The sequence below is a fragment of the Mycteria americana genome, chromosome 9 (genome assembly GCF_035582795.1).
Source record: "Mycteria americana isolate JAX WOST 10 ecotype Jacksonville Zoo and Gardens chromosome 9, USCA_MyAme_1.0, whole genome shotgun sequence".
Taxonomy (NCBI): Eukaryota; Metazoa; Chordata; class Aves; order Ciconiiformes; family Ciconiidae; genus Mycteria; species Mycteria americana.
In genome coordinates, this window is record NC_134373.1 from 13,483,204 (window position 1) to 13,509,126 (window position 25,923).

Consider the following 25,923-nt stretch of genomic DNA (forward strand, 5'->3'; position numbering starts at 1 on the left):
TACAGCTCCCAGGGGCCCGGGCGCCGCCTCCCGCCCTCCCCAGCCCGGCGGCGGGCGGAAGCGCCCTCTGCCCTGGGCCGGGGCTGGCGGCGCGGGCCATGGAGTTCCCCAGGCAGCGGCTGCTAGTGGTCAGCGAGGAGCTGGACAAGGCCGAGCTGGCGGCTCTGAAGTTCCTCAGCCTGGAGCACGTCCCCTTGAGGAAGCTGGAAGCCATCCAGAAGGCACAGGACTTCTTCGAAGCGCTGCAGGAGAAAGGCATGATCGAGGGGGGGGACCTGTCCTTCCTGAAGGAGCTGCTCTACCGGATCAGTCGGATCGACCTCCTGGAAGCCCAGCTGGGCTCCAGCCGGGAGGAGATGGAGAGAGACCTTCAGATCCCAGGCAGGGCACGGGTGTCGGCCTACAGGTGAGTGCCCGGCGGGGCGGGCTGGGCGGGCGGCCCTGGGGCGGTGCCGCTCACCGCCGGCGGCCGGCCGGAGCCTCGCCGGGAGCTCGCTCCCTGGGACCGGCTGCCCTTCTCCTGCGGTCGGTGTAAGCTCTTACCGACGATTTGAACACCAGGCTAAGGCTTGGAAGCGCACAAGTGTCTCCAAGAGAAAGCAGCTACAAGCCGTACGGAAAGTTGAAATTTCTCTCCAGTTAAAGGGAGAAAACTAAAGCCGCACTTTTCTGAAATACTTCACAGGCCCCACGGGCCTCCCTGCGTGGGTGCTGCGTGGTGCGATAAGTGACTGGGTGGGAGCTTTGTTCCCAACTCCGGAAAGTTTCAGCGTAGTTTTGATTTCAGGAAAACTGAGATCTTTCTAATTGCAGCTGCAAACGGTTTGACTTCAGGCTGTCCTGGGACTGACGTCCCCCCATTTAAAGAGGAAAAAAAGGGGCGTATGTGCTTGGAGGGGGGAGTGCGAAGGGGGCAGTTCAAAGTACGGTGTTAAATTGTACTAAGGGGCATGCTTGGGAACATGATGAAACGGTGTCCTCCACTTCTCTTTATAGATACCTGCTCTTTCAGCTGTCAGAAGACATTGCCGAAGATGAGATGAAGTCTTTCAAGTTTCTTTTGGGGAAAGAATTACCAAAATGCAGGCTAAACCCTAAGACTGTAAGAATTTCTTTAATCCTTTTTTTTTTAATGATTATTGTAATCCATAGAGGCATTTGGGTTGCTATGAGGGGAATGAGTGTCACTCTTCTTATGGTGAAAACACCATAAGAAAAAGGGTGCACCTGGAAGGGGATTATAGGCTCTCCAGTGCATATGGGACTTGTCTGTGCTAGTGTTATATGTAGCTTTTGCAGCAGTGTCACAGCCCAGAGAGCATGGGCCAGCCCTGCGCCAGGCACAGAGGCCTTTATGTCCAAGCACCATACGGGGCTTAGGGGACTCGGTGGCTTTGATCAGTGGAAGACTGATGAGCGCATTCACTCATCTTGCCCAACCGATTTTCTTTTGGCTGGTTTCTAAGCCATGACCAAGCACAGAAAATCACCCACTGTGGCTGTTACTTTATGCTTTTGTTCTTTTTATTTCCAAACTCAGAAAGTAGGGATCTAAGCAGCAGATCCTTACTAAGGCTAAGGCCCAAGATCTTGGAGTTTACAGATAGCCTTGTGGGAGATCCAGCTGCTCTTACACTATCTCAGCCTGCAGTTCTGGCTGCTGGGTACTTTGTTCTGTCTAATGAAAAATCTTGTAGCATTTCCCCTCTTTTCTTAGAGGAGAGGCTGTGACCATCTAGTGACAGCTGTTCTAGGAAGTCCTTGGGGTGACCACTGTGCTCTGCCACTCACTGTTTGGCAAGAGCTCCTGTGCCTTGGGTCCCCTTTTGCCTCAGAGCAATCTCTACACCATACTTGCATGGTTATACCCATTTTTGCCATTGCTCAAGTAGTCACTACAGTGATTCTTGTGTTTCAGTTAAGTGCACAAGGTAGCCACTGGAAGTCAAATGAATGAAAGCAGTCATTTTTAATGACATTATATATTCCTGTATAATCACCATTAGATCCCCTGGTTTAGCTGTTATTAGATGTTGGCATCTCTGAGCTGCGGAAGGGATATCAGTGTGTTTTGAGAAGATGTTTGTACTTAGAGTACTTGTAGTTTTGTTGAACTAGGTTTAATTGACTCAGCTGAGCTACCAGTCAGCTGGACTGACTCTGTGGGTCGCATGTGCTGTCAGTACGTTAAAGCTTAGGTGCACATGCACATGCTGCAGCTTCCCTCCCAGTGGCAGCATGGATGTGCCCTAAGAGCAAACTACCTTTCTGATTACCCAGACAATGCTCGACGTTTTCATTGAGATGGAGAAGAAGGGGATTTTGGGAGAAGACAACCTAAGTATGCTGAAGAGTCTCTGTGCAGAAATTAACGTCAGCCTGTTGAAGAGAATTGAAGAATATGAATTAAACCTATTTGGTAAAGCAAAACAAAACAAAAAGGCCTCTTTCCCATAGTTACTCTTGAAGTGACACCTAGACATCATACAGGACTCATAATGAATGCTTTTCAGGTGAAGAAGAGATGGTCATCACAGAGGAACAAAGGGGCAGCACAGGAGGCCATGAAGGTAATTGAAACTCTCAAAAAATTAGTGTTTTGATTTTTCACTCTTCTTCAGCTTTTGGACTCTCTACATCACTTGCATCTCACTTCTTTACACAGGTGCCTCTCTAAAAAGTGATCAAGTATCCAGTTACTTACTAAGTGATCACAATACATTTTAGTCCCTTTTAGTTGATTATCTAGTGGTTTATAGCTAACAGGAACAGCCGTTCAACCACAATTCAGTGTTTTCAGAGAACAGTTTTACCCCAGGAAGTACTTGTGGAGGTGGAGAATAGGAATAGAGCTTCTCTCCTTTCTCTAGTGCTCCATTCTGTACTTAAACTTTTTTGTCTGTATTCAGCCCATGCCAGATGGCTGGTGTCTTCTGTGGCACCTGATTCTCCTGGCCGTTGGAATGAATCTTCCCGGGTAAGTCAGTTTGTTTCTTAGAAACATCATCATTTTGTCTTAGAAGAGATCATCCCTCCATGAGGTGAACAGTTATTATAAGCCCAACTGTTAAAAGCACCGTCTAGAAAAAGAAATGCACCACTCTGTAACATCCTTTATTCTGAAGCTAAGTCACAGGCAGCAGCTGCTGCAGTGTCAGAAACATTTGCAAGGGTAGCAAGACAGGCTGAGTTTATTATACCAGGAAATAGGCGGTTGGCAGATGGTTGGGCATGGAGACGTGGGTGAACACAGCACCCCATGTGGGCTGAGCATGATGTGGGTCTGGGGGGTGCTGTCATCCTGTGCACAGACTCCCAAAGGCGGTGGGGCAATGCATTGCCAGGTCCTGGGAGCAAAGCTGTATAGGGAGAGCTGCCTAGAGAGAAAGCCAGCTGGCTCTTTACCCTGCTGTGCCACTAGCAAGGGCTGAGAAGCACCTGGAGGAGAGTGCAGTAGTTTCACCACTAGTCTTTCTTTTCAACAGCTTGAAGCTTACAAAATGACTAGCCGACCCCGTGGAGTGTGCCTGATCCTGAATAATCACAATTTTGCAAAAGCCAGGGAAGCAGTGCCGGAACCCAAAAACATGAAGGATCGGAATGGGACAGACGTGGATGCAGGTACAGTGAAAAAATATATATTAAATAATAAATTAAAAAATAGAATTATTAAAAAATAGAAACCTCATTTCTTTTTCTGTACTGAAGGTCTGAATTTCAGTCTTCCCTTTCTAGGATACTTTTGTTGTAGTGGCTGAGTCGGCTCCGTTTCCTGTGCTGACAAACCCTAATCAACTCATCAAGCTTTTACTGGCCAACTCATAACAATTCACTAGCATCTTGCCATTTTACTGAGTTTACTGCAACCTTAAGCAGCAACCTCAGCCTGGACTTTACAAGCTAGGCTAGCTTTGTGTCTGCCTTATGCATACTACTCCTAAAGTATGCAGAATCAGAAACAGATTTGCTGCTGAACCAGAATTGGGCGTTAGTTGTTTAACATCCAACTTAAAAAAAAAAAAAAGGGAGGGAGGATGTTGGAATTTAGAGACTCAATTACCTTGCTATTCAGGGGCCCTGATTTTAGCAGGCTGTCCTGCGGCAGCAGCAGCAGCATAGCTCATTGCAGGTCTTAGGGGCTGTGAGATGGGTGTATTTGCACTATCTATGCCAAGAGATAAAATCCGTCAGTGGGCCTTCCCTGACCGAATTGAACTCCAACCTAAATCAATAGTCAGAGTGCGAGGTTTCTCTTCCTGTGACACGGGTACTACCCAAATGGGTAGTGCCCTCTCCTCTCGGGTAAAGCAACCGCACTGTTCAACACCTTTTGAGAGATGAAGGGACTAGCTGTGAAGTGGGTGGGGGGAAGAGAGACAGCTTTCTTAATAGTTCTGCATGCTTTCCAGACAGAGGCAATACTAAACAGCAAGATTGCAAGGAAGCCTTTTAATGAGAGTTAAGGGAACTCAGTAGAGATACGATTAGTGATTAGTCTGCTAGATTATTTTCAGAGCAGGAATGTACCTGGATGGTAGTGTAGCAGGATTTAAAAAAAAGATGGTTTATCTCTAGAAATGCGATTTGCAATTGCAGAGTCCAACTTTCATATAATGAAATGGCTCCAATTCTCCTGTTTACTTTCCAGAGTCTCTGAGAAGAGTCTTCAGCAAGCTTCATTTCACAATAGCAGAATATAGAGACCTCACTGCAGAGGAAATCCGTAAGATTGTGAACATCTACCGGTGCCAAGACCACAAGGACAAAGACTGTTTTGTTTGCTGTATCCTGTCTCATGGGAAAAAAGGCATTATATATGGTGTTGATGGGCAGGAAGTACCTATCCAGGAATTGACCACTTCTTTCACTGGACAGAATTGCCACTCGCTTGCTGGAAAACCAAAAGTCTTTTTTGTTCAGGCCTGCCAAGGTGATGCTTGCCAGAAAGGCGTGACCATCGAAACAGATTCTGGAGAGCAAGATTATTCTGTAGAAACAGATGCAAGATTTCAGCTCGACTGCATCCCCTCAGAGGCAGACTTCCTCTTGGGCATGGCTACCCTGCAAGATTATGTTTCCTACAGAAGCCCAAGGGAGGGGACCTGGTACATACAGGCATTGTGCCAGCACTTGGAGTGCAGCTGTCCTCGGTAACCATGTTTCCATAAGCTTCTTTTTGGCAACACCTGTATTTTACTTCTAAATGACAGGAGTTTGATTTGGATGCAGAGGTAGATGATATGCAGTGGGAGTGCTCGCTCAGAGTGAAAACAGTAATGTAGGAGAGAGCAACACCATGCAGATTGTTCAAGGCAGCTTAGCTAACTGCTTTGAAGCCTGTTTAAAACAGTAGCCATTAGCACTGGTATAGATCAAGATATATGAGAATGTGGTAATTTTTCTCATGTTAACTGCCTCCCTAATACAAAACATACTTGTGTTTTTGCAGAGGAGAAGATATTCTCACCATCCTGACAGCAGTGAATCAAGAGGTGAGCAGAAAGAGTTGCAAGCCAAATGCAGAGAAGCAGATGCCACAGCCCAGTTTCACGTTGAGGAAAAAGCTCATCTTTCCTGTTAACTAAATGGGAGGGAACTGCATGGCAGACGGAGCTGTAGCAGCGTGGAATCGGCTGGTATCAGTTAAGCATTTGGTAAAACGTAACAAACAGACTTTCAGTGTCTGCTCTTACCACAAGAGCAAGTATTTTTATTGAAAATACAGCTGAGGAGCAAAAGCCTTAAGAAATCAGTGTTAGTATGTGTGGCACTTTAGACTTGAGAGCATCTCTGAGCTGGTCTCTGTAGTATGGTTTACTAGCTAAAATAAGCTGCGTCCCTCTCTCTATCAGCTGTACCGCACTGCTGTTGCTTTAGTAAGGTATCTTTCCAATGCAAATTTTAAGACAACTGTTCTAAAGCCTTGTGTATTTTATGCTTAACTTTGGCAAAATAAAGGGGGGGGGGCGCTGCTATTTTATAGGATATAATCAGCTCACATCAGTGTGTCTTGTTACTTCTCCCCACCACTTAAAATCATTCATTTTTAGTGTCTTGGTACACCTCAAGGAAGAGTCAAGCACTTGACCTCCAGCATCCTCAGCAGGATGGGGCTGTGACCTGCATTTCAGAGTATCCTCCTCTACATAGAGTAGTCATAACAGTGAAAATCAATTGCACAGGTACAACTTCATGTTTGAAGATGTCCAGTTATCCTGTGTTCAACTTGCCTTGCTGATCTTCGAATCTCAGTTCTAGGCACAGCAAAAGAAGTCACTACCTAAGTACCCAGCTCCTTAAAAACATTTTTATATTCCCTCCTGTGATTAGTACACACACAGAACAGGGAGCTTTACAAGCTCTGAACAGAAGCTAAAGCTTTGTTAGTCTCTCTGTTTTGTTTTGAATGAGATGATGTTCATTCTTGTTACAGCTTTCAGCATTAGTAATGGTATCAATGTAGGTGATTATTTAACTGAACAGATAGATCTTCACTGGAATTATTTTAAGAGCCGGAGTCCTTCCCTGGACTCTTGTGCTGAATACTTCTCTCTCTGGTACCAGTTTGTGTCTGCAAAGACAAGGGCAGAGAGATTATAGACTGTGAGAATGATTAGAACCTTAACAACTGGGAGATGCAGCAAGCAGTTACAGAAACAGGCAAATATGTGCTTCCAAGTTCTAGGAGTAATCTCTAAGAGAGTTGTTGATGCTTATTTAGGGATTCATCATGAAACCACTGAGAGTTGTGCCAAAGCAAGGACAGCTCATATACAGAAGTTTGTCTATTACTTGGACGTGGCCAGAAATGTGCAATCCAAGTGAAAGAAAAACATTTTTATTTTTCTTAAATATTGAATAGAAACTATAAGCAAACAAGGGCAAAATAATTAATGCAACCTGTTTTACTGTGGATTTTCTTCCGAGATCCTCTCTCGCCACACATACTGCCCAGGACTTAACCTTTTACGAATGACATGTGTTCTTCAGCAACTTCCAGTTCTGTGCATACATCCTGGGCTCCCTTCTTCCCCTGCTACGCTAACTACCCCTGCCTGTCACAGTGTGGATCCTTTCCCTTAGAGGGGGAGGCTGGATTTTCTTTGGTCTGCATTGTTGACAAAATTTAAGTGAGCCAAGAGATTCTGAAGTCAGAGGCATCTGTCTGTCTATGCTCACATAGACAACTTTTTCCTTAGGAATCAAAAGGAAAAAGATACAGCAAATACAAACAGCTGGCTACGTTTAAGGAACTAGTTTTCTTAGGAGTTCATGATATAAAAAATTGGGGGAATTTTCCAGCAAGATTTAATGCATGCCATAAACAAGGCCTTATTAGGAACTCCTCATATAATGAGTTATGAATCTGATTAGGAATTCTTCATCAGTTAGGAGTCAAACCTGTCTATTATCAATCTCCACAATTAATCTCCTCATATAAAGCAACTGACATCTAGCCAATTCACAAGGAACCCTAGCAGCTCCACAGACCAATTACACTCATTCATATGAAGGAGGCAGGCAGTTCTGGCTCACACTGACTCAGGGTATCATCATCATCGTGTCCCTCCCCTCAGTGCTATCTTGTTCTTGGTTCAGAGTTAGAGAGACAGATGCTCAGGTAATTTGACAACCTAAAATCTTAATTAGGAACACAATTACACAGAATTTGCACAAAGTTTTGCCAATACCCAGCTTTTCTTCAGCAGCTGCTCTTCAGTAATTTCTGGAAACGTTCTTGCAAACCAATGACTTCTGATCTGTGAGCTTCTTGAAGCAAGCTGTGAAAGCAACATGTAAGGAAACACATAGATCTCCACAGCACAGTGCTCTCATCTGCCTATTGTACTACTGATCGTTCTGATTACAGAATGCAATGAAGGGGACACAGCTCAATGCTGCACTTTTCAGTTTGGCTATGTGTTCCTTTTCTGTCAGTTCCTAATGACTCGGTCAGGATGAACAGCATTTAGCAGTCCTTTAACTAAGAAGTTTTGGTTGTTAGCTTGAAATGCATGAGAACTTGTGAGGTAAGTTGAGCCACCAGCAAAATGAAACATAAAGAGGTTGTGGTTTAACCCCAGTAGGCAGCTTAGCCCCACACAGCCACTCACTCACTCCCCACCAGTGGGATGGGGGAGAACGTAGGAAGCGTAGACATGAGAAAACCTGTGGGCTGAGATAAAGACAGTTTAATAGGTAAAGGAAAAGCTACGCACATAAGCAAAGCAAAACAAGGAATTCATTCACTCCTTCCCAGCGGCAGGCCGGTGTTCAGCCATCTCCAGGAAATCACATCTAACGTGATTTCCATCACGTCTAACGGTTACTTGGGAAGACAAATGCTATTGCTCCAAACATCCCCCCCTTCCGTATTCTTCCTCCCCCAGTTTTATTGCTGAGCATGACATCATATGGTATGGAATATCCCTTTGGTCAGTTAGGGTCGGCTGTCCCAGCTGTTGGAGCTGTCCCAGCTCCCTGTGCCCCTCCAACCTACTCACTGGCAGGGCAGTCTGAGAAGAGGGAAGGCCTTGATGCTGTGTAAGCACTGCTCAGCAATAAATCCCTGCGTTGTCAACACTGTGTTCAGCACAAACCCAAACCATAGCCCCATACCAGCTACAATGAGGAAAATTAACTGTACCCCAGCCAAAACCAGTACGCAGGTTTTCTGTCTTTCCAATTAATTTGAAAATTTCTGCTAAAAGCACAGCTTCTCTTGGGTTATTCAAACCTAGCACCAGGAGCTCAACTGCAAGAGTTACAGGTATTTTCAAGTGGAGACTCCAACCCACACAAAAGGTCTTTTTTGTATTCACTGCTCCATTGTATAAAGTGCTATTTAAAGGCCCTCAGTCTTGTCAAAAGTCTTTCTTTTAGCAGTGTGACCAACTAAAAGGAAAACAAGAAAGGAGCTCAAGGCATTTCCAAGTCTCATCTGTGCACAATCACTCCAGAAGTTCTTTTCACAATTACCAAAGTCCCATTGATTTAGGTGGCTTAATAAACCTATTTTCTCCAGGAAGCTCTTCCTTGCAAGCTTCAGCATATGAAAAGTTGAGCTGAAAAGTCAACTTCAGTCTGACAAGAGTGCAAGCCCTTCTTCTTATGTCGGAGAAATAAGAAAGCTAAATAAATACAGGATACTTACCATAGGATAACGGTAGTTCTCAGTTCTTTGAGATGTCATGCACACAGACTACTCGAGGAACTGCTGTCAGTAACTGTTAGACTAATTCAAGTAGGAACCTGTTAACTGCAAATCAATGTTGTTCCCATTCTGTACCACTGAAGGAACTGAGTGTTTTGGGCAAAATGATCAGAACCTTCCAGCCTGAAACAGGAATGCAGGGGCTTGCGCTGAAGGTGGTATGTGCAGTCCCAGGCTGACACGACTGGCAAGAATTTGGCACCTCTGTGCCAAGAGAACTTCAGTGAGACCTACACAAAGGGAGTACTCTTCAAGGGTAAGTAGCTTGGTTTCAACATCTACCCCCATTTTATCACAAATATAGAGGGCTGACATAACGTCAGCTACTGAGATGGAAAAACAACAGTGGTGGTGTTAGACAACGGTGTTGTCTAACACTATAATGCCAGAGGAACATATTAGCTGCTGTAAAATAACAGGAGGGAAAAAAAAATACCAAAACACCACACACAAAAAAACCCCGAAGTACAAGAAAACATGAACACATTCATTTAAAGTGAGGCTCACATTCAAATATTCTGTCTAGAGGCTGATGAGCTATTCTTCATTTGTGATGTTTTTCATTCTCAAGTAAAAGACTTTTCAAACTGCAGCAGAAGGTACTCTGTAAGCACTTTGCCCTGCCCTAGATTTAAGCATCGCATGTTTACTGTGCAAAGTCAGACCACAGGTTGTACTGCACATCTGCTACCTTTAATTGCTTAGGTAGAAACACAACAGCAAACAGCCCAGCACAGCCTGATCACGTTTTTAAATCAATTTCTCAGCTTTTACAGCCACCACTTATGCAGGTACCAACTCACTAAGCTCGTGTACAGTATAACAATCACTAAATTTTAGCCAAAAAAGGCCTAATTTTAGGTTTATTATAGAACACTGTAGTATAGAAGATGACATCTGGAACAAACCACACAAGATGACCAATATACTGAAAACCAGCATGTTATACATATTTATTATCAAATTTACATTCCACTATGAAACAACAGTAAGTGGAAAAAGCAGATGAAAAAAATACCAGGAAGTTCCCAGCCCGTTCAAACGTTGTGTGTAACAGCCCCTCCTGTAACAGCCAAATGAGGCCCAAACCCAATATTATCCTCCCCTCTCTGCTGCTGTTTGACTCCTGTAGACTTAACTTTGACCACAGGTATTTTGAGCATGCAGGCATCACTGAGGTTCTCAAAAACAGTGAAACTAGAAAGCTATAGATCTGTGCTTGGTTTAAGCCAATCTGAATAAAGGTAAATACCACAAGAATTTCCTTCTGTCTGTTGAAACTTTCACAAGCATGGGTAAGTCCTTTCATTCTAGCATCTGTTTTTGTCTCAAACCTGCAAGGTAACAGAACCTTTCTGAAATGCAATTCTCCATTCCTTCTAGTTCTACCTCCTGCTCAACCAGAGCACACTTGTGCAGGATCAAAAGATCTTGTGCAGGATCTCAGCTATCTTAGTCATGCAAGTTTGTCTCCTCTCTTATAGGAGGCAACAGAAGCCAAATAAATTCCTAGAATGATGGCAACTTTTAATATGTTCTCAGAAACACGTATGTTATTCAAAACAGTTTATCTTCTAGGTTTTGGCACAACGCGGTGAACTTGGAAGAAGTACCAATTTTCCCTGTTCCTGCAAGCTAGGCACGTATATACAAAATGCGCGTGACCATCCAAAGGTATAAACACATGACAGAATGTCAACAACGCTGCACCACAGCATCAACCGACTGGATAAACAACACAAACATAATGGTATACAGATTCTTCCATTTTCTTCTTGCCTTGTGTAAAGTCCCTGATGATACATCATCCTACAGAAAACAAACAAACCAACCTCTCGACATATCCACAGTATTGTTTGAACTGAACCAGTTTATATTGTTGGGCTACGGAATATGGAAGCATCCCACAGAGAAACATGCATTTAATTAATGTGCTTTTAGATTAATGTTAACTGAAACCTGGTCTGCCAAAGGAATTCTGATTTAGCTGATTTGCTACTTCTGCTGATAACACACAGAATGATCCAATGGCTGGAGTTATCTAATGAAGCTAGTTAGAAACACAGTGTAATACCTTCAAAAATGTATCTGTAACTTACATGTATTCTATAATAAACACACATAAAATGGACATACTTTTGACACACTATACACTTCTCTGTTGATACCAAACTGTCTAATCTTTTGTTAACTCATTCCTGCTGTTTGCCTAGAAGTTGCAAATACACAGCAGTCTCTGTTCACTGGAGAGCTAAATTGCCTCCCCCCACTCCTTTCACTCTTACCTTATTTAGCTAGGCAAGACCCCATGCACAGCTAAGTATGTACAAACATAAATACTTACATGAAGAAATTAAATATTTTTCATTTAAAAAACAAAATTAACCCGTATATAGTATTTTAAATAAAATTCACCTTTTTAAGTGTAAGATTTTGCTTAGAGAGCAAAAGGCAACTCCAGGAGTTCCTGAATATTTCTGTGCGCTGCTGACAGACATGTTTCTGCTAAGAATCCCTGTGCAAGTTTGAAGTGGTTTCTCCTTTTCCTTTTACAAAAAAAGACTTATATCAAAGAGTCATCACAAGATCTATGGAACTGTAAAAACAGAAAGGCCACGTTACAAATTTCCTATAAACCAGGTTAAGAAGCTTTCTTTTCCTGCCCTATTCCACTCAACCCTGCAGCAACAAGGGTTCCAATTACGGTAGATGTGCCTTACAGCAAATGCAAATCAGTGTTAATTATACTGATGCTTCACACCATGCACCCAGACAGGTATCAGCTATGTCCCACATACACTGTAACAAGCAAGGTAAACTTTGACTTGTTTTCTCTAACTGTATGGAAACTAAACTTTAAAATAATTTTAAAATGTATGGAAACTAAACTTTAATTTTAAAGTTGATAGGTAGAGTGAAAAATTACATAAATATTAAGAACCTGTTTCCATGCAGGTCACTAGCGAAGACCCATTCCTCTGAGGAATTCTGGGCAAACTTTTTTTCTTCTTTAAGTTACACTATAAATCTATTGTAGATTATTCAGTTATGACTAGAACCTTGGACAGGAAGGAATCAAAAAAGCAGCATGGGCAGTAATATTTTGCTGATTACCACTCAGAAATCAGATTTCTAAAATGGATTTCTCTTTTGAGACAGAAAGTCAGCCTCAGCTTTGTTCAGAATCAGGTTCAGAACCACTCTCCATCATCAAAACACAGGATTTCAACGCAGACAAAATTGATTTATGTTCATTAAAATGCTACAAAGAACACTAGCTTTCATCTTCCTGTTTCTGAATATAGACTGGTAAATTTTGCTCTTAATGATTTTGCTCTTAAAATTTTGCTTTTAAGCAAAATCCTGCCTAAAATCAGAAATAAGTGAATGAAAGGCATGAAGTTTACTGCAGAACTCTCAAATATACATAATGTCTACTTGTCAAGGTTACTGAGTTTCCGACACTTGTCTTGAAGTAAATGCTCTCCACTTATGCCAAATAAAAAGAAACCCTGAATCAAGCACCTAGGTTTTATTTCCTTTTGCAACACTGAAATCTGCCTGAGATTTTTTTGTGTGTGTGCAAAAATACCCCCATTTAAAAAGATGCACAGCACACTTTGGAAAGATTTCTTAGCTTGAATTTTTCACCCTAATACGTACTTTCCTGTTTCTTAATTCTTATTCATTGCACCTTCCTCTGTGTGCTTCAGAAGCTCTGGAAAGAAATTAACTTCTGTTAATACCTCACTAGCACAATTGCACTCTTTCAAAATATAAATCCTGACCACTAGTTTCTGTGTTCATAAACAGTACTGTTTCCTTACACAGAGCTAAAGGTTCTCTCCCCTGCTTCTCAAAGTGGGGAGAAGTTCAAAAGACTACAGCTTCTGAAATGGAAAATACAAGAATAAAAAAAAAAAAAAGAATCCAAGTTCTCATATTTGTTTGCTACAGAGAGGAACTTGGACCAATAATGCTGGTCAGACTGACTGTTATTTTAATACTGTATTTAAATGATACAGCCTGACTGCTAACAACTACTAGAATACTATGGTCGTATGGTGGAAAAAAATAGAACAGCACCTGGAAGACAATTCTACACATACAGTTTAAAAGGTTAAAATACCGAGAATGTCTACAATGGTCTTTTATTTTTGCTTAAGTTAAGACAGATACTGGAGGAGGTCTCAAAACTAAGCTTTGGTTTCTTCTTTTCGTATGTTCCACAAAAGCCTTCTTCCTCAGACCCAAGCAATGTTCTTTTTCTCCTTGATCCCAACACTTCTCTATCCCACATCTTTAACATGCACGTGCCTTCTCCAACTCTTCTCTAACACATCCAAGGAAGCCTGTACAGGATGTTTATCCCTCATGTATTATTTACTATGCTAGAAGTCAATCATTTTTCAGACTAGTCAGTCCTCCTTTAGGATATCCATTTTTGATGACTGTGTGCAAACTGGAGCTCCCAATGCTCCAATCATGGCTGGAAGACTCTGGTTTCTTCTCAGGCCTGCCATTAAGTTGCTACCTGCATTTAAAAACACAGCCGAGTCCTGCCTCCGCAAGCTAACCTCTGGCCCCTGATTCTTCCTGTGGTCCTGCACCTCAGGAGGCTTGATCACCCTGGCAATACCCAGCCTCTTCAGTCTGTCCACTAGGTTCATCTTCAGCTGGCCTACGTCTGGAGAGTTATGGGAAGCCTTTAGGCCATACATTTCTTGCAAGAATGTTTTTGCTGGTCGAGAAGCCAGGAAATTTTCTGAGTGATGCACTCGAGGCTCAAACAGTGGAGGGGAAGGACAAGGTGAACGCGAGGGAGAATTTGGTGGAGTAGAAGGAATGGGGAGAGTTCGAGAGGGCTGTAGCAAAGGCAGTTTTTCTAATATGGGGCTATCGTAAACCTTGGCAGAGATGCCTCGTTCTTGCAAAAGTTTAGCCAGACTGCTCGTGCTGCTGAAAGTAGTAGTTGAATCTCTTCTGTTGGTGAGAAATTCTCCAATACTAAGCCTGTAAGAAATGGCTGGAGTGCTCACTACTGGGTTTCCGATACTGCTGCCAGTATTTCCACGTGAAAATGGGGCACCCATGGAGCTGATAAAATAAAAATGAAACAGAGAAGATGCACACATTAGACATCTTTATACCTGCTCTGCTCTGTATTTGCCTTTTACTGTACAGAAGGATCGAGAAAGAGTAAACTACTACTATTAGCTGTGACAATTTCAGCTTTAGTAGATTCAGAATTATTGTTCTGCAAAATATTTAGAAGATACTAGGTTGACAGAGAGGTTTTGGTGTAAGTACCAATGAATTTACCTTCTGTGGTCCCCTATACAGTATTAGATAGAGTATCAACATAGATGTCCAGTAATAACTTAGTTTAAAAAATTATGACAGAACTGAAAAAAAAAAATTATCATAGAATCAATTTTTTTTTTGCAATAGGTATATGATACATGGCATTTGCTATTTAGGAGTATAAATTTACTTCCTTTAAGTTACCCTAACGTGATTTAACTCTCACTCTAGAGAATTTCAACTTTCCCCTTTGTAATTACAACTATTTGTATGAGTAACATCCTATGTGTTGCCTAGCTGCCTTGGTATTTTTTAAAACTGGTCCATATATCAGAAGCCAGAAAGCAACCGTTTCATCCTATGCAGCAACATTTAGGATGTCAGCAGTCATCATACCTGGGAGAAACTTGAGTGACATCAGAGGGGTGAAGGATCCTACAGGTAGTAAAGGTAAACGTGGAATTTGTGGAAGACAGACACTTCCCTGGATTTGAGGCTGCAACATGGAGAATTTACATCCATTGAGGGTAAAAATAAAGAGAGATGAGAACTAATCAAAGCAAGTTTAAGATAATGTTATTATCACTGCTAATTTTTTTTTTTTTTTTTTAAAGTAAAGAACAAAGACAGCAAAGACAGCATTGTCACAAGGTCAAGTACTTTCCATTAAGAAAAAGACACTGCAAAATAAAAAGAGGAAAAAACACTAACAATGCTTCTTACCGGTGCATGGTACTGCTGCTGAAGTAATAGGTGGCAGGAAAATCCCTGCCACTGGCTTTGCCACTGTACACTTCTTTTCCTCCGGGAAGGACTGTTGCACTTGAAATGTTATACCTCCTTCACCTTCTTCCTCATCATCCTCCTCCAAGTCAGAGATGTGGTACACAGTATCGTCAGACAGAGGGGTAAAACCTTTTGTAACAACACCTGGTCTTGGGTCAAGAATGGTGCCTAGGTTGGGTCGAGCAAGCTGCTGCCAATGAAAAAGGGTCTGAGATCCTGGTATGACAAAAGAGAAGAGTCTCAGAGAGCCATTACCTACTATTGTATTGAGTTACAAGAATTCATGATCAAAACAACTCCAGCCAACTGGTGCTGACACCGTGATACACATGATGCACTTGGATGGCAATGCCAAGATAAAGCCCAGCTTTGTAAAGCCAAGACTTAGCACCGTGTAAGAAAGCCAAGTAGAAAGTGATACCAATGAGCTAGTTGGCACATAGCCTACCAAATACTACTACTTCCTCTTACTGCCTATCGTACCTAGCTATACACACACCAACAATGTAAAATCCTTTTCTGCTGAGAGAAGGAAGATCATCTTCTTACCTTCAATGGGTTTGACGATTTGCAATTTTTCTGGTAGGAGGACACGGAGATTACTAGAGCTGGCAGACAGATCAGTGAATTCTGAGTTTGTACCCGGGGAAAAACAGCTTTCTGTTGGCGTACTACAGCCACTAGCCCCGTCCTTCTGCTCAGCCAGCAAGTGCATTTTTCGCTCCCATTCCTCCTCAAAGAACTGCTTCTCACTCAGGTAGTTCTGACGACGGAGGGAGAGCCTGTGCAGAGCTGTAACTAAGTCATTGTCTCCACGGGTTCCCGGCTGGCCAGGATTATGAGTGTGTCTGTGAGAAACATCAAATAATAATAGATATTAAGACCATTAAATTAACTATTTCTCTCTTACACAGCAGAGGTCCAGTCTGGATTTAGTTTTGAATAAGTTAGCTTGGAAAGAAGATACAGGCTGTGTTTCCTACTTCAAATTCTTCTCAGAGCTGCTCCTCTGGGTCATCTGTGTGTGGCTCTCCAACTGGTGTACGCCAGACTGGAAGGGCTGTGCTGTCATAACAACACTTGACCGATTAGATCCAGGGATTGGCAACGGGGCAGGAAAGGAAGAGGAGCGGCCACGAGTGACATTAGCAACCTTGACAGTGTCAAATACTCGTTTCTGTTGAACCCTGCAGAAAAGACAAGCAAGCAAATGTGGTTTTCAGAAGCATTTTGAAAAAGATAGAATAAAGAAAAAGCTCTGAACAACAGACTTTCAAAAGTCTGCGGAGATCTAACTAAAATGATTTAAGCCCAGAAAAACAGGATTGCCCAAGACACTCATGTTTTCAAGAGTACTACTCTATTAAATACCAGAATTACCACTTACTTCAACCTGAAAGACCTGAACTGATAACCACTTGAGAACATTCAGGAGCACATATTTTATTTATTTAATTTATATATGCTTTCAGAAGCATATATTTACTTTATTACTTCTTGCTCAGAAGTAAGAGATCCAGGAACAGGTGTTCAGGGCTTTGGAAACTGTTATCATTCTTTCAGCTATAATTTCATTTGCCTGAGAATTTTTCTATAAGCATTAAGAGGGATAAAACTAGTGCTGTGCATCAGAGAATTTGCATCAAAAATCTCACAAATTAAAGAATGAAATAACATCCTTTTAGCAAATTCCCAACTTCCTCATAGAATCAAATAAGAATAGTAGGTTTTAAAGTTGAAAAGATTACCAAATACTACAAGGCTTTTTTTATTAAGTTATGTAGAAAACTTATTACAGAGGGAACATTCACATTTATAGATTTCCAGAAATCAGTTTCACCTTAATACAAGCATATGTAAAAATATCAAAATAGCACATAGAGATCTGAAAACATACTTTTGCTTGGAGAGAACGGATTCATCACCCTGACTCAATTCCTTCCTCATTGTCCCTTCAATTTCTGCTGCAAGGGAATCCTAGAGAAAAATGGAAATCAGAGGAGTTGACAAATTAGATTCAAGTCTTTCTCCTAACAATTTTAGCAGAAAACATCTCTAAAAAAATACTCAAAAAATCTCCGTTTGTTTTCCTGGTATCACAGTATGTTTTAGACAGACCTTTCGGTCTCTGAAGGAAGGGCATAGGGGGTAGTTTTCCACTGTAACTACACCCATGTATAACCAGTATGAGTTCAGTTTTCATTAGCAACATCTTTTTCTTGGTACTCTTTATGTTGGTTTCTTAAGTTAAGCTACAATTGTAAGAGCACTTCTTACAATGCCAAACACGTACGCGAAGGATTTTGTATACACAGAACAACCAAAACCTGACAAATTCCCAGCGCAGCCCAGAAGTTTTTGAGAGTACAGTAATCGGAACATGTGACAGATGCACTCAACCTCTTAACCAAACTAGCAGTAGTTTGATACAGGCTCCAAAGGAGGTAAAGGCCTGAGCCGTGACCAGGCCATGAACTCCTCTGGTCCCAATCTGTTCTCTGAAAACCCACAAAGGAGCAGTTACACAGTGAGCATCAATGCATATGAGCTTGGAACACCGATCATGCAGTTAATGCATGAATAGTGGGTGGCTTTTCCAACACTCATTCATCAAGGAACAAAGAAAGCTGTGGGTACAAGGAGTCTCATGCATATCGTTCCTATCGATGTAATCTGACTACGAGCCAACCACTTTATCTATAAATATGACAGCCAAAGTGAGCCTTCTTTGAGCTCTCCCTGCTAGGCAGCATGGCTGCATGGCGGTGATCTCCCCTTGAGCTAGGAAACCTCTCAAGGTTGCTCCTCGAGGAAGAGAGACCTTTTACCTATGGCAGATCTTTGGTAAGGGACCAATATCGTGAATAACCTTGTAGTATGGTAACATTGATTCTATCTTGGTAACTTTGATTGCATGCTGAATTGATAAATTTTGCATATATAATCCCTTAGACATAAACCGTTGTCCAAGTCTGAGACTAAGATTGGACCCAGCCGCACCTAAGCTCCATCAGGAATTTAGAAAGCAAGGGGGTCTATTCTGAACCTCGTGACTCAAGGGGAGGGTCTTCCTTACTCTTCATATTCCTTCCATTAGACATAAACCATTGTCCAAGTCTGAGACTAAGATTAGACCTAGCCGCACCTAAACTCCATCAGGAGTTTAAAAAGCAAGGGGATCTATTCTGAAGCTCATGACTCAACGGGAGGGTCCTCCATACCCTTTTGTATCCTTGGTCTCTCTGTGAATCACTTTAACTTGAGTGTAACCCAATTTTCCTGTGTATGTTTCTTCCATGCAGTAATTAATACAGTGAACCTTGCCATCTAACTTTGTTAAGTTGCACTTTTATAAATCACATTAAAATCACTTTTGCCAGTACCTTTGATGGTGATTTTTTAAGCAATCTAAATCACTCGTTCATGAAAGAACATACCTGATACTAATAAGGAGAGGAAAATAAATGCCTTTAACCCTTTTCCATTGGTTTAGTCATCTCTGGCAATTCGCCTACAGTCATGCATTTCTGATGATGCTTAAAATTTAATCTCTCAAGATAAGGACATAAAATTACATCATAAACTACATAAAGAAAAAAACCACTCTTTGAACTCTTGAAAAGATGCTTTGTTTCTTAAAGAAACACTGTCAGGTTATTAAAATTCACATCAACATTGAACAATATACTAGCACAACTGAGCACTAGCTGTACAACTTGCCAATTCCCTTATTTAACAGAAAGGACATATAAAAAGGAAAAATAATTTTACTATCACAAAGTGTCAAGTGAATGGTTAGTTTCCTAATACACAAAATTCTCAAAAGTGTACACATTAAATAATTGAAAAACCATTAGATCAGCTCCTTTGCCTACTATGAAATAGTTCCTGCTGCAGCTCCTGTAATGGCTGTTTTACCCATATAGTTGTATGCTACTACAGGCCATATGTGCCAGTAGGTGTATGCCATGCTAGCGGTATTTATTACCACAGGAAATACTCCACATGACTGGTGGTGGCAGAGACAAGCAACAGAGCTGGCTCTGCTGCGCAGCAACTTCACTTCTTCTTGTGATTCGTGCAACATCCCTAGACACTCTGCATTCCGATCTTGCAACTCATGTAGCTGAAAGAGAAAAGAGGCCATCACGTGATACCAGTAAGCTTCAAAGAAAAGACAGAATGAAACTGAACTAACTCCTACAGAAACCTGTACTGACTTATTCAACACTGTAACATTTTTCCAACTGCACGGCACATGCCAACATCTGGAATGGACAACAGTCAGCACAGCACCCGCACTGATTTTAGTGGGGAAGCATGAAGTCCAAATTAAGACTGGAAAGAGGAAAAAGTATGATAAAATCCAAAGGAACATGCATCGAAAAACTCTGCAAATAAAGTAACTGCTGATGCAGAACCAGCAAAAAAGAGAACTTCCTTAAAATCTAGTGAGCTACAGTATTGTTGATATAATCAGTAATATTCACACTAAACCACTCTTTTTCTCGTAACTACTAAGAATAGTAAGACCTCCCTACTTGGAACACCTTCCTTGCCTGTCATACTCCTGTGAACTACAAAAATATCTGTGTAGAATTAAATAAAAATAATTATTCTTCTCCTCCAATCATATGACTCCAACCACAATGAAAAATGAAATGCCCCATATAATTAAAAAGCAATAGTTCCCATTCTCTCTTAGTCTTTCTCTTGTATTCTATTCCAAACATTTATCTAAATGCGTGTGTGTATATATATATATATATATATATAAAAAAAAAGCCTGAAGTACCTCTGCTGTCAGTTGTCTCTGAGCATCTTTGGAAGCTTGTAAGTGAAGTTTCAGCTCCTCCTTTTCAATCACATGCTGAAAGCACAAAAAGGTGCTCATCACTTTCTCAGCCGATTTCCCTGAGAGAGTTGATCCTCTGCCATACCTTCCTGAAACAGCCACTCTCTTGCAGTGTAAGCCCCTGGCTTGCAAGTCAATTTCTACCTGCTGTAAGCACTGGCATGCACACACACGCGCACGCATACACTCTTCATCAGCATTCCCTTACTTCTTTGAGTTTATGTTGAAGATCAACAATCTGAGACAAGAGGGATGAGATCTCTTCCTGGTAGCGAACCAACTCCTCACTCTTCTCTGACAACTCCTCTGTTATTCTGGAAATTTGAGCATTTGTTTCCCCTACAAAACATAAAAGGAACTTAGTAGAGAGCTTTTCCCAACACATGACAAAAAACCAAACCAAACCCAAACCCCAGAAAAGATCAGTGAAAGTCAACAATGATCTGCAAAATGACCAATACTCTTAGGAAATCAATTCATAGTACATAAAAGTAGGTGCCTTAGAACATCCATAAGGAAAAGATAAACAGTGGGGAGGAGGAGAAAGAGAGTTAACTTCAAATGCAGGTGTAACATATTAAGAGCTAAGTATGCAGAACCTGAAATACATACAGGTATGTGAAATGACCATAATAAAATCCAAGGTAAGCTGCTATAAACAATTTCAAATGACATACTGGCTCATGACCAAGGCCAGACTTGGAATATGCTGAAGAAGTCAGGCTCTGAATAGATCTTGTTATTAACTACTGTCCTCTGTAAGCAAAGGTATTTTGTCAGACCTTGTCAAGCGTAACATACACACATTTAGCTCTTGATTCTGGTCACTATCTATTCCGCAAAGACCCACTGCATACAATTTCCAGTTTCTTTTTTCTTTGAGCAAGCACTTCATCAAGTGAGATGACAAAGCAACTCAAAAAGCTGAACTATTTTTATGCAGTTAGTCTTGCTTGTATACTTGCCCTGAAAGCATAGCAAAGTCATAAGAAAGTCTGATCAATCTAGTGGTTATTGTACCTCACAGATTTACTGCAGAACAAGGTCCTGCTCATGGGCCTGTGGACATTTAAGCTCACAGTCAGACACCTCTTTCCTGAAGATACAAATTTTAAAGCTGTAGACTAGACATTGTTTGGGAGAAGAGTCTTTCTGTGAGTCCACATCACCTAGCATGCCTATATGTGCTACAGAATTGGACAAAACAGAACTCACAGACATTCTCATTGAAGGAAAACAGGAGAGCTTACATGAATTAACTTCTATTTGCAAAGGATATATATTTTCTCAGAGGGAACAGAGTAAATTAACAACCAAGTATCAATTCATAGTATTTTATGCTCATCTGGAACAAGAAAAATCAAGCAGCAACCCAGCCTTCTTTATGGTGGTCATACAGAAAAAAAAAAAAAAAAATCTTAAAATATAAGCTTATTATGCACAAAAGGAAGTAGCACACATCAAATGACTACAGATAAAAAACTGTACCACCAGATTACACAATCACCACACACAAAAAAAGGTTTTTCCTTATTGTTTCAGAATACTTAACATGCATTTGTATAAGAGTAGCTGCAATTCTTTGCAAATAAGTAGTCCCCAAAGCAAATATGGAAAACTGTTCTAGACAAATTAAAACATTTGACAATTTAAATGCTTTGGTTCATAATATATATTTTAAAAAAAACCAACCCTAATGTGTTCATAGATATATAGTAATTTAGAGTGAGCATTTAAGAGTCTATGCACTGATACATTTCAGTCTCAAGTGTGCTGAATACTCTATACAAGAAGTATATTTTGTTGATTTTCCAGTGTCTGTAAGCTTCAGTTTAGGAGGTTTATGGACATTAGATTTTGTGTTCATTTTCTCTCTCTAAAAACGGTACACATACCTGCAGTTGGATACCAGAATGAAACTCGATGAAATACAGAAACAATTTTGCAATTGGGTAAAGAGCAAGACTTGAATAATTGGCATAAACTACTGAAGCTTATTTTTTGATTCAGGGATAACTAAGAAGGTGTAGGCACTATGTATTTCAAATACCATTTTGCCATTGCAAGATACAGCCTGGATACTCACGGAGCTCTTTGACACAGTCATTGACCAGCTGCTGTTCCTTCTCTTCATATGTAATGGTTTCTGTCTTCAGATGGCAAGCCTTCAAAAAAATTACTGGTATTCCAATTTCAGTTTATCTATACATATATTAATGTTATAAATTTTTATTTCTGAAATTCTTGCAACTGAAGAGTCTCCTCTCTATCTATCTTTATAATTCCTATGCATCTGGCTATACTTCCTAACCATTTTTTTCCACCATAACCTGTCTCCCTGAATTGTATAGGTCTTTTCAGTGAAAGACACATGAAAAAAAACCTGATCTCTCACCTCCAATAGAACATTGTTGCAAATATATTTAATTTGTAAAAGTAAACCAACACAGTAATCAGAAGCAAGCAATTGAATTTGCTTCAAAACTTGTTAAGGCAAAGAAATATTGAAAACTGAACAACGTTAGCCAAATCTTTTATGGCACTGAAAAGTTCTCAGTAGAACAGCTTTTCTCCATATTCCCCAACTAGTCTATTTAGACCGTAAATTTTCTGGGCCAGAGACCGAGTATCACAACAGGTCTAAACAACATCAAGCATACTAGATTCCCACTTCCATTTCAATTGTGAGGATAATAATCTTAAATTCTGCACAGGTAAGTCTTCTATATTGAGGATTGTTTGCCAGTAAGTGACTCACTGTAAAACTTAGTAAAAAAAAAGATTATCCAAGCAAGTAGAAATACAGCTACACAAGTGCAGGCAAAAACACTTCTTTACATAATACTGTCACATGAAAATAAAAAAAAAAAGCAAATACAGGCTCAATGTGATTGAGGCTATTTCAAGTCAGTGAAGGTTAAGTTGTATCACAGAATGACAGCAGCCTCTTTTCAACTCCATTTTTTCACACGAAGGTAGACTGAATTAATCCCTGTTCTGTAAAGTTCTGTAATCATGTACAGGGTCAGGAGCATAATAAAAGTCTGATCTTCTCCTCTTTCTTCTCCTACAGCACTACTAAACTATCCCTTTGGTCTTAGGGAGTTTTAGGAAGGATGTGCATCTCAGGCTGAATATTTTGGAGACAAAACAAGGAGAAAAGTATGTTTTGTTCACATTAAAAGAATCTAGTCTCTGTTGTACTGCTGCAACAAGCTTACATTAAAAAGGCTCACATTAAAAAAAAAAAACCACAAACACTAAATTTAAAAAAAAACCCCACCTTTCTTACAAACAACACCCCCCTTTTCTTAAAAACAACAAAAGAACCCACTGTTAACCAATCTCCTATTTTACAAGTTCCACTCTCCCCCTCCGAAGAAGAGACACCGCATATGTAGATTCTGATTCTTGCAACCTTTGCTGTTAGTTCCATGACTTTTATAGCCATTATTTTGTCTGGCCATTTAGTCTCTATCCTTGTAAAGGCACAGTGCCTGTATTCATGTTTTATACACAAGAGAGACCAATTAAAATACAGAGACTAATTACATAGTCAAAACTAAGTGTGTCTTTAAAAGAATTTGAAACTTATTAACTCTTAATACTGAATACAGGCTGACAAAAATGTAACGGCAACACAATGGAATTCTCAAAATACTACTACTAGTCAGAGTTATGTCAAAACAGGTTGCACAAGCTTGAGGGCCTGATGGGTCCAAGTACTTTTGCTGGGTGCTTACATACATCCCCATATTCTTTCACATACCATACAGGCATTCAGGAAGGACTACTAGAGGACTGTTGAGATAATGAGGAGTAGTGAAGGAAACAGAAGGGTAAGGGGGATGGAGGGAAAGTGTGTTGGGGTATGATTTGTATACAGCGATACAAAATAGTCATACGCTTCAAGAGAAGCCCAGATGCTGGATTTTTTAACCATCTGGATTTATTTCATATCCAGCATATATGGTATACACTCTAAGTTGGATATACCTTTGATCGGAGAGCAAGGTTCTCCTCTTCCAGCTCTCTGAGTTTATCTTGCAAGACATCCAACTGCAACAGATCGTGTGATACATTGAAAGACTCATTGAAACGAAGTGGTGTGGAACAGCTGGAATCCGTTTCACTCTCCTCAGAAGCAATCGAAACAATACGAAGCAGGTCGTCCTTCTTTGACAGTTCATGCTGCAGCTGGTTAACCTATGACAGAAGAAGATCACCAGCTTGTGAAATATACTTTAGCTATACAATATTACTCTACTATTTATGCAGCCTCTTGGAACATCACTGCTCCAGTCTAAAATGAGATTAAAAAAATAGCTCAGAAGTCATTATACATTTATTTATATTTGCACAGAAGATTCATCCTCTATTTATTTTATAGGAGTTCACAAAAATCACAATTTTAACACTATAAAGGAGACTGAAAATTCAAGAAAACACAAGAATGGACAACAGAACGTACTTTTTTAACGGTTTACTTCAAAATAATTTTCCAGCTGCTTTGATATATGTTTAGATTTCAACATACTAACTATCATTTTGATTATGACCATTTTTCTGAACTGTAACTTCCTGGAGAAAAGGACTGATAGACATGTATTTATATGTATAGACTGGTACCCCCCAGTCTATACATTAAATGAAGTGTAGGACAAATAAAAACAAGAGAAGAGACAGATCTCATTTAGATAAATTCTGTTTTGCATATTTAAATTTTTATATGAATACGTAAGTCTATGCTGTCCTACAGCTAATTATGAGTATGTTTTTAATACAAGCAACTGAATCCATTTCACTGTAATTCAGACTACATCTGTTGACCCCAGGGTTAAAAAACTTTGGTTTGTTACTTTATTGTTTGTCAACTATTTAATTCTTTCTTAAGAAAGAAAAACAAAGAAAAGATTAGATCCAGAATCTGTGCTTAAAAGGAAGAGCTGGAGTAAAGAACTTGAGCAGAATTCAGTTTTCATTACATTCTACTTATTATTCTTAGTGTAAGCACCCCATTAAGCCAGCTCATTTTCTGGCTGTTTCCTCACCTGTAAGATTGTTAGGTAGCAGGTCATGTCAGGTACCAACTACTTATTTTGACTTAGATTATTAGATTCTTAGTTTAATGGTGGGATATCAGACTGATGGTCAAAACAAACACTTTGAAAATGCAATCCTGCTGTAGATGTATCATAGTAATACCTAACATTCTCGTAATTTCTCAGTAATCACAATATGCAGTCTTCACAGTCAATTCTTGGACCGAGAAACCTGACTGAAGGATGACAATTACGAGAACGACATCTAAGTATACTTCTGTAGTTTGAGAGCAGCAATCACCTGGCTTTCACAATGAAATAATATATTTCTATTAGCCCTCTTACTTTCATCAAGAACAAAAAGGGAAAGGGGAGAACAAAAAGGGAAAGGAAGATCACTCACTCGATCTAGAGTTTGTCCTAACTGTTCTTCTAGTGCTTCATTCTGTTCCGTCAACAGATGGTTTCGCTTAAGGAGGGCTTGTCCAATTCGAGCTGCCAGTTCCAGGTCCCGATCTTTCTGCTCACAAAATGAGAACAAATGTCTACTTTTGATCAGGTAAGGTTTAAATTCAGAGTAGTTTTAGATTTTCCTAGCTGTTGTTTAATGCATCACCACTCTGACAACCCCCTTCACTCTCAAATGGATCAACATTGTTAGAACAATGATGAATGCTTCATCATTTGGATTCAGAACACATCCATAACTGTATTTCTTGACA

General features: G+C 40.5%; 2 protein-coding genes across 5 annotated transcripts in view; one reads left to right on the top strand and one right to left on the bottom strand.

The window, feature by feature from the left end:
- The first annotated feature begins 28 nt into the window (after positions 1–28).
- LOC142414535 (caspase-8-like) lies at positions 29–9,035 on the top strand. Its single transcript, XM_075511865.1, has 8 exons — positions 29–406; positions 997–1,102; positions 2,281–2,419; positions 2,514–2,570; positions 2,910–2,977; positions 3,486–3,621; positions 4,649–5,150; positions 5,450–9,035. Exons 1-8 carry the CDS (start codon positions 99–101, stop codon positions 5,583–5,585), a joined length of 1,452 nt encoding a protein of 483 aa, XP_075367980.1. The 5' UTR covers positions 29–98; the 3' UTR covers positions 5,586–9,035.
- Positions 9,036–10,125: 1,090 nt separating this feature from the next.
- The window catches only part of TRAK2 (trafficking kinesin protein 2), a 29,662-nt gene continuing 13,864 nt past the window's right edge, over positions 10,126–25,923 (bottom strand). For 3 of the 4 annotated variants that reach the window (XM_075511863.1, XM_075511862.1, XM_075511864.1), the window contains 12 exons: positions 25,605–25,721; positions 24,156–24,365; positions 22,246–22,324; positions 20,368–20,498; positions 20,100–20,174; positions 19,293–19,430; positions 17,202–17,281; positions 16,288–16,491; positions 15,854–16,152; positions 15,242–15,520; positions 14,915–15,014; positions 10,126–14,311 (listed from right to left, as the gene is read on the bottom strand). In XM_075511863.1, coding sequence (XP_075367978.1) covers positions 13,633–14,311; positions 14,915–15,014; positions 15,242–15,520; positions 15,854–16,152; positions 16,288–16,491; positions 17,202–17,281; positions 19,293–19,430; positions 20,100–20,174; positions 20,368–20,498; positions 22,246–22,324; positions 24,156–24,365; positions 25,605–25,721 — 2,391 coding nt within the window. In that variant the 3' untranslated portion in view covers positions 10,126–13,632. The remainder of the gene's footprint in view (positions 14,312–14,914; positions 15,015–15,241; positions 15,521–15,853; positions 16,153–16,287; positions 16,492–17,201; positions 17,282–19,292; positions 19,431–20,099; positions 20,175–20,367; positions 20,499–22,245; positions 22,325–24,155; positions 24,366–25,604; positions 25,722–25,923) is intronic. The other variant, XR_012777104.1, reaches the window with a different exon arrangement.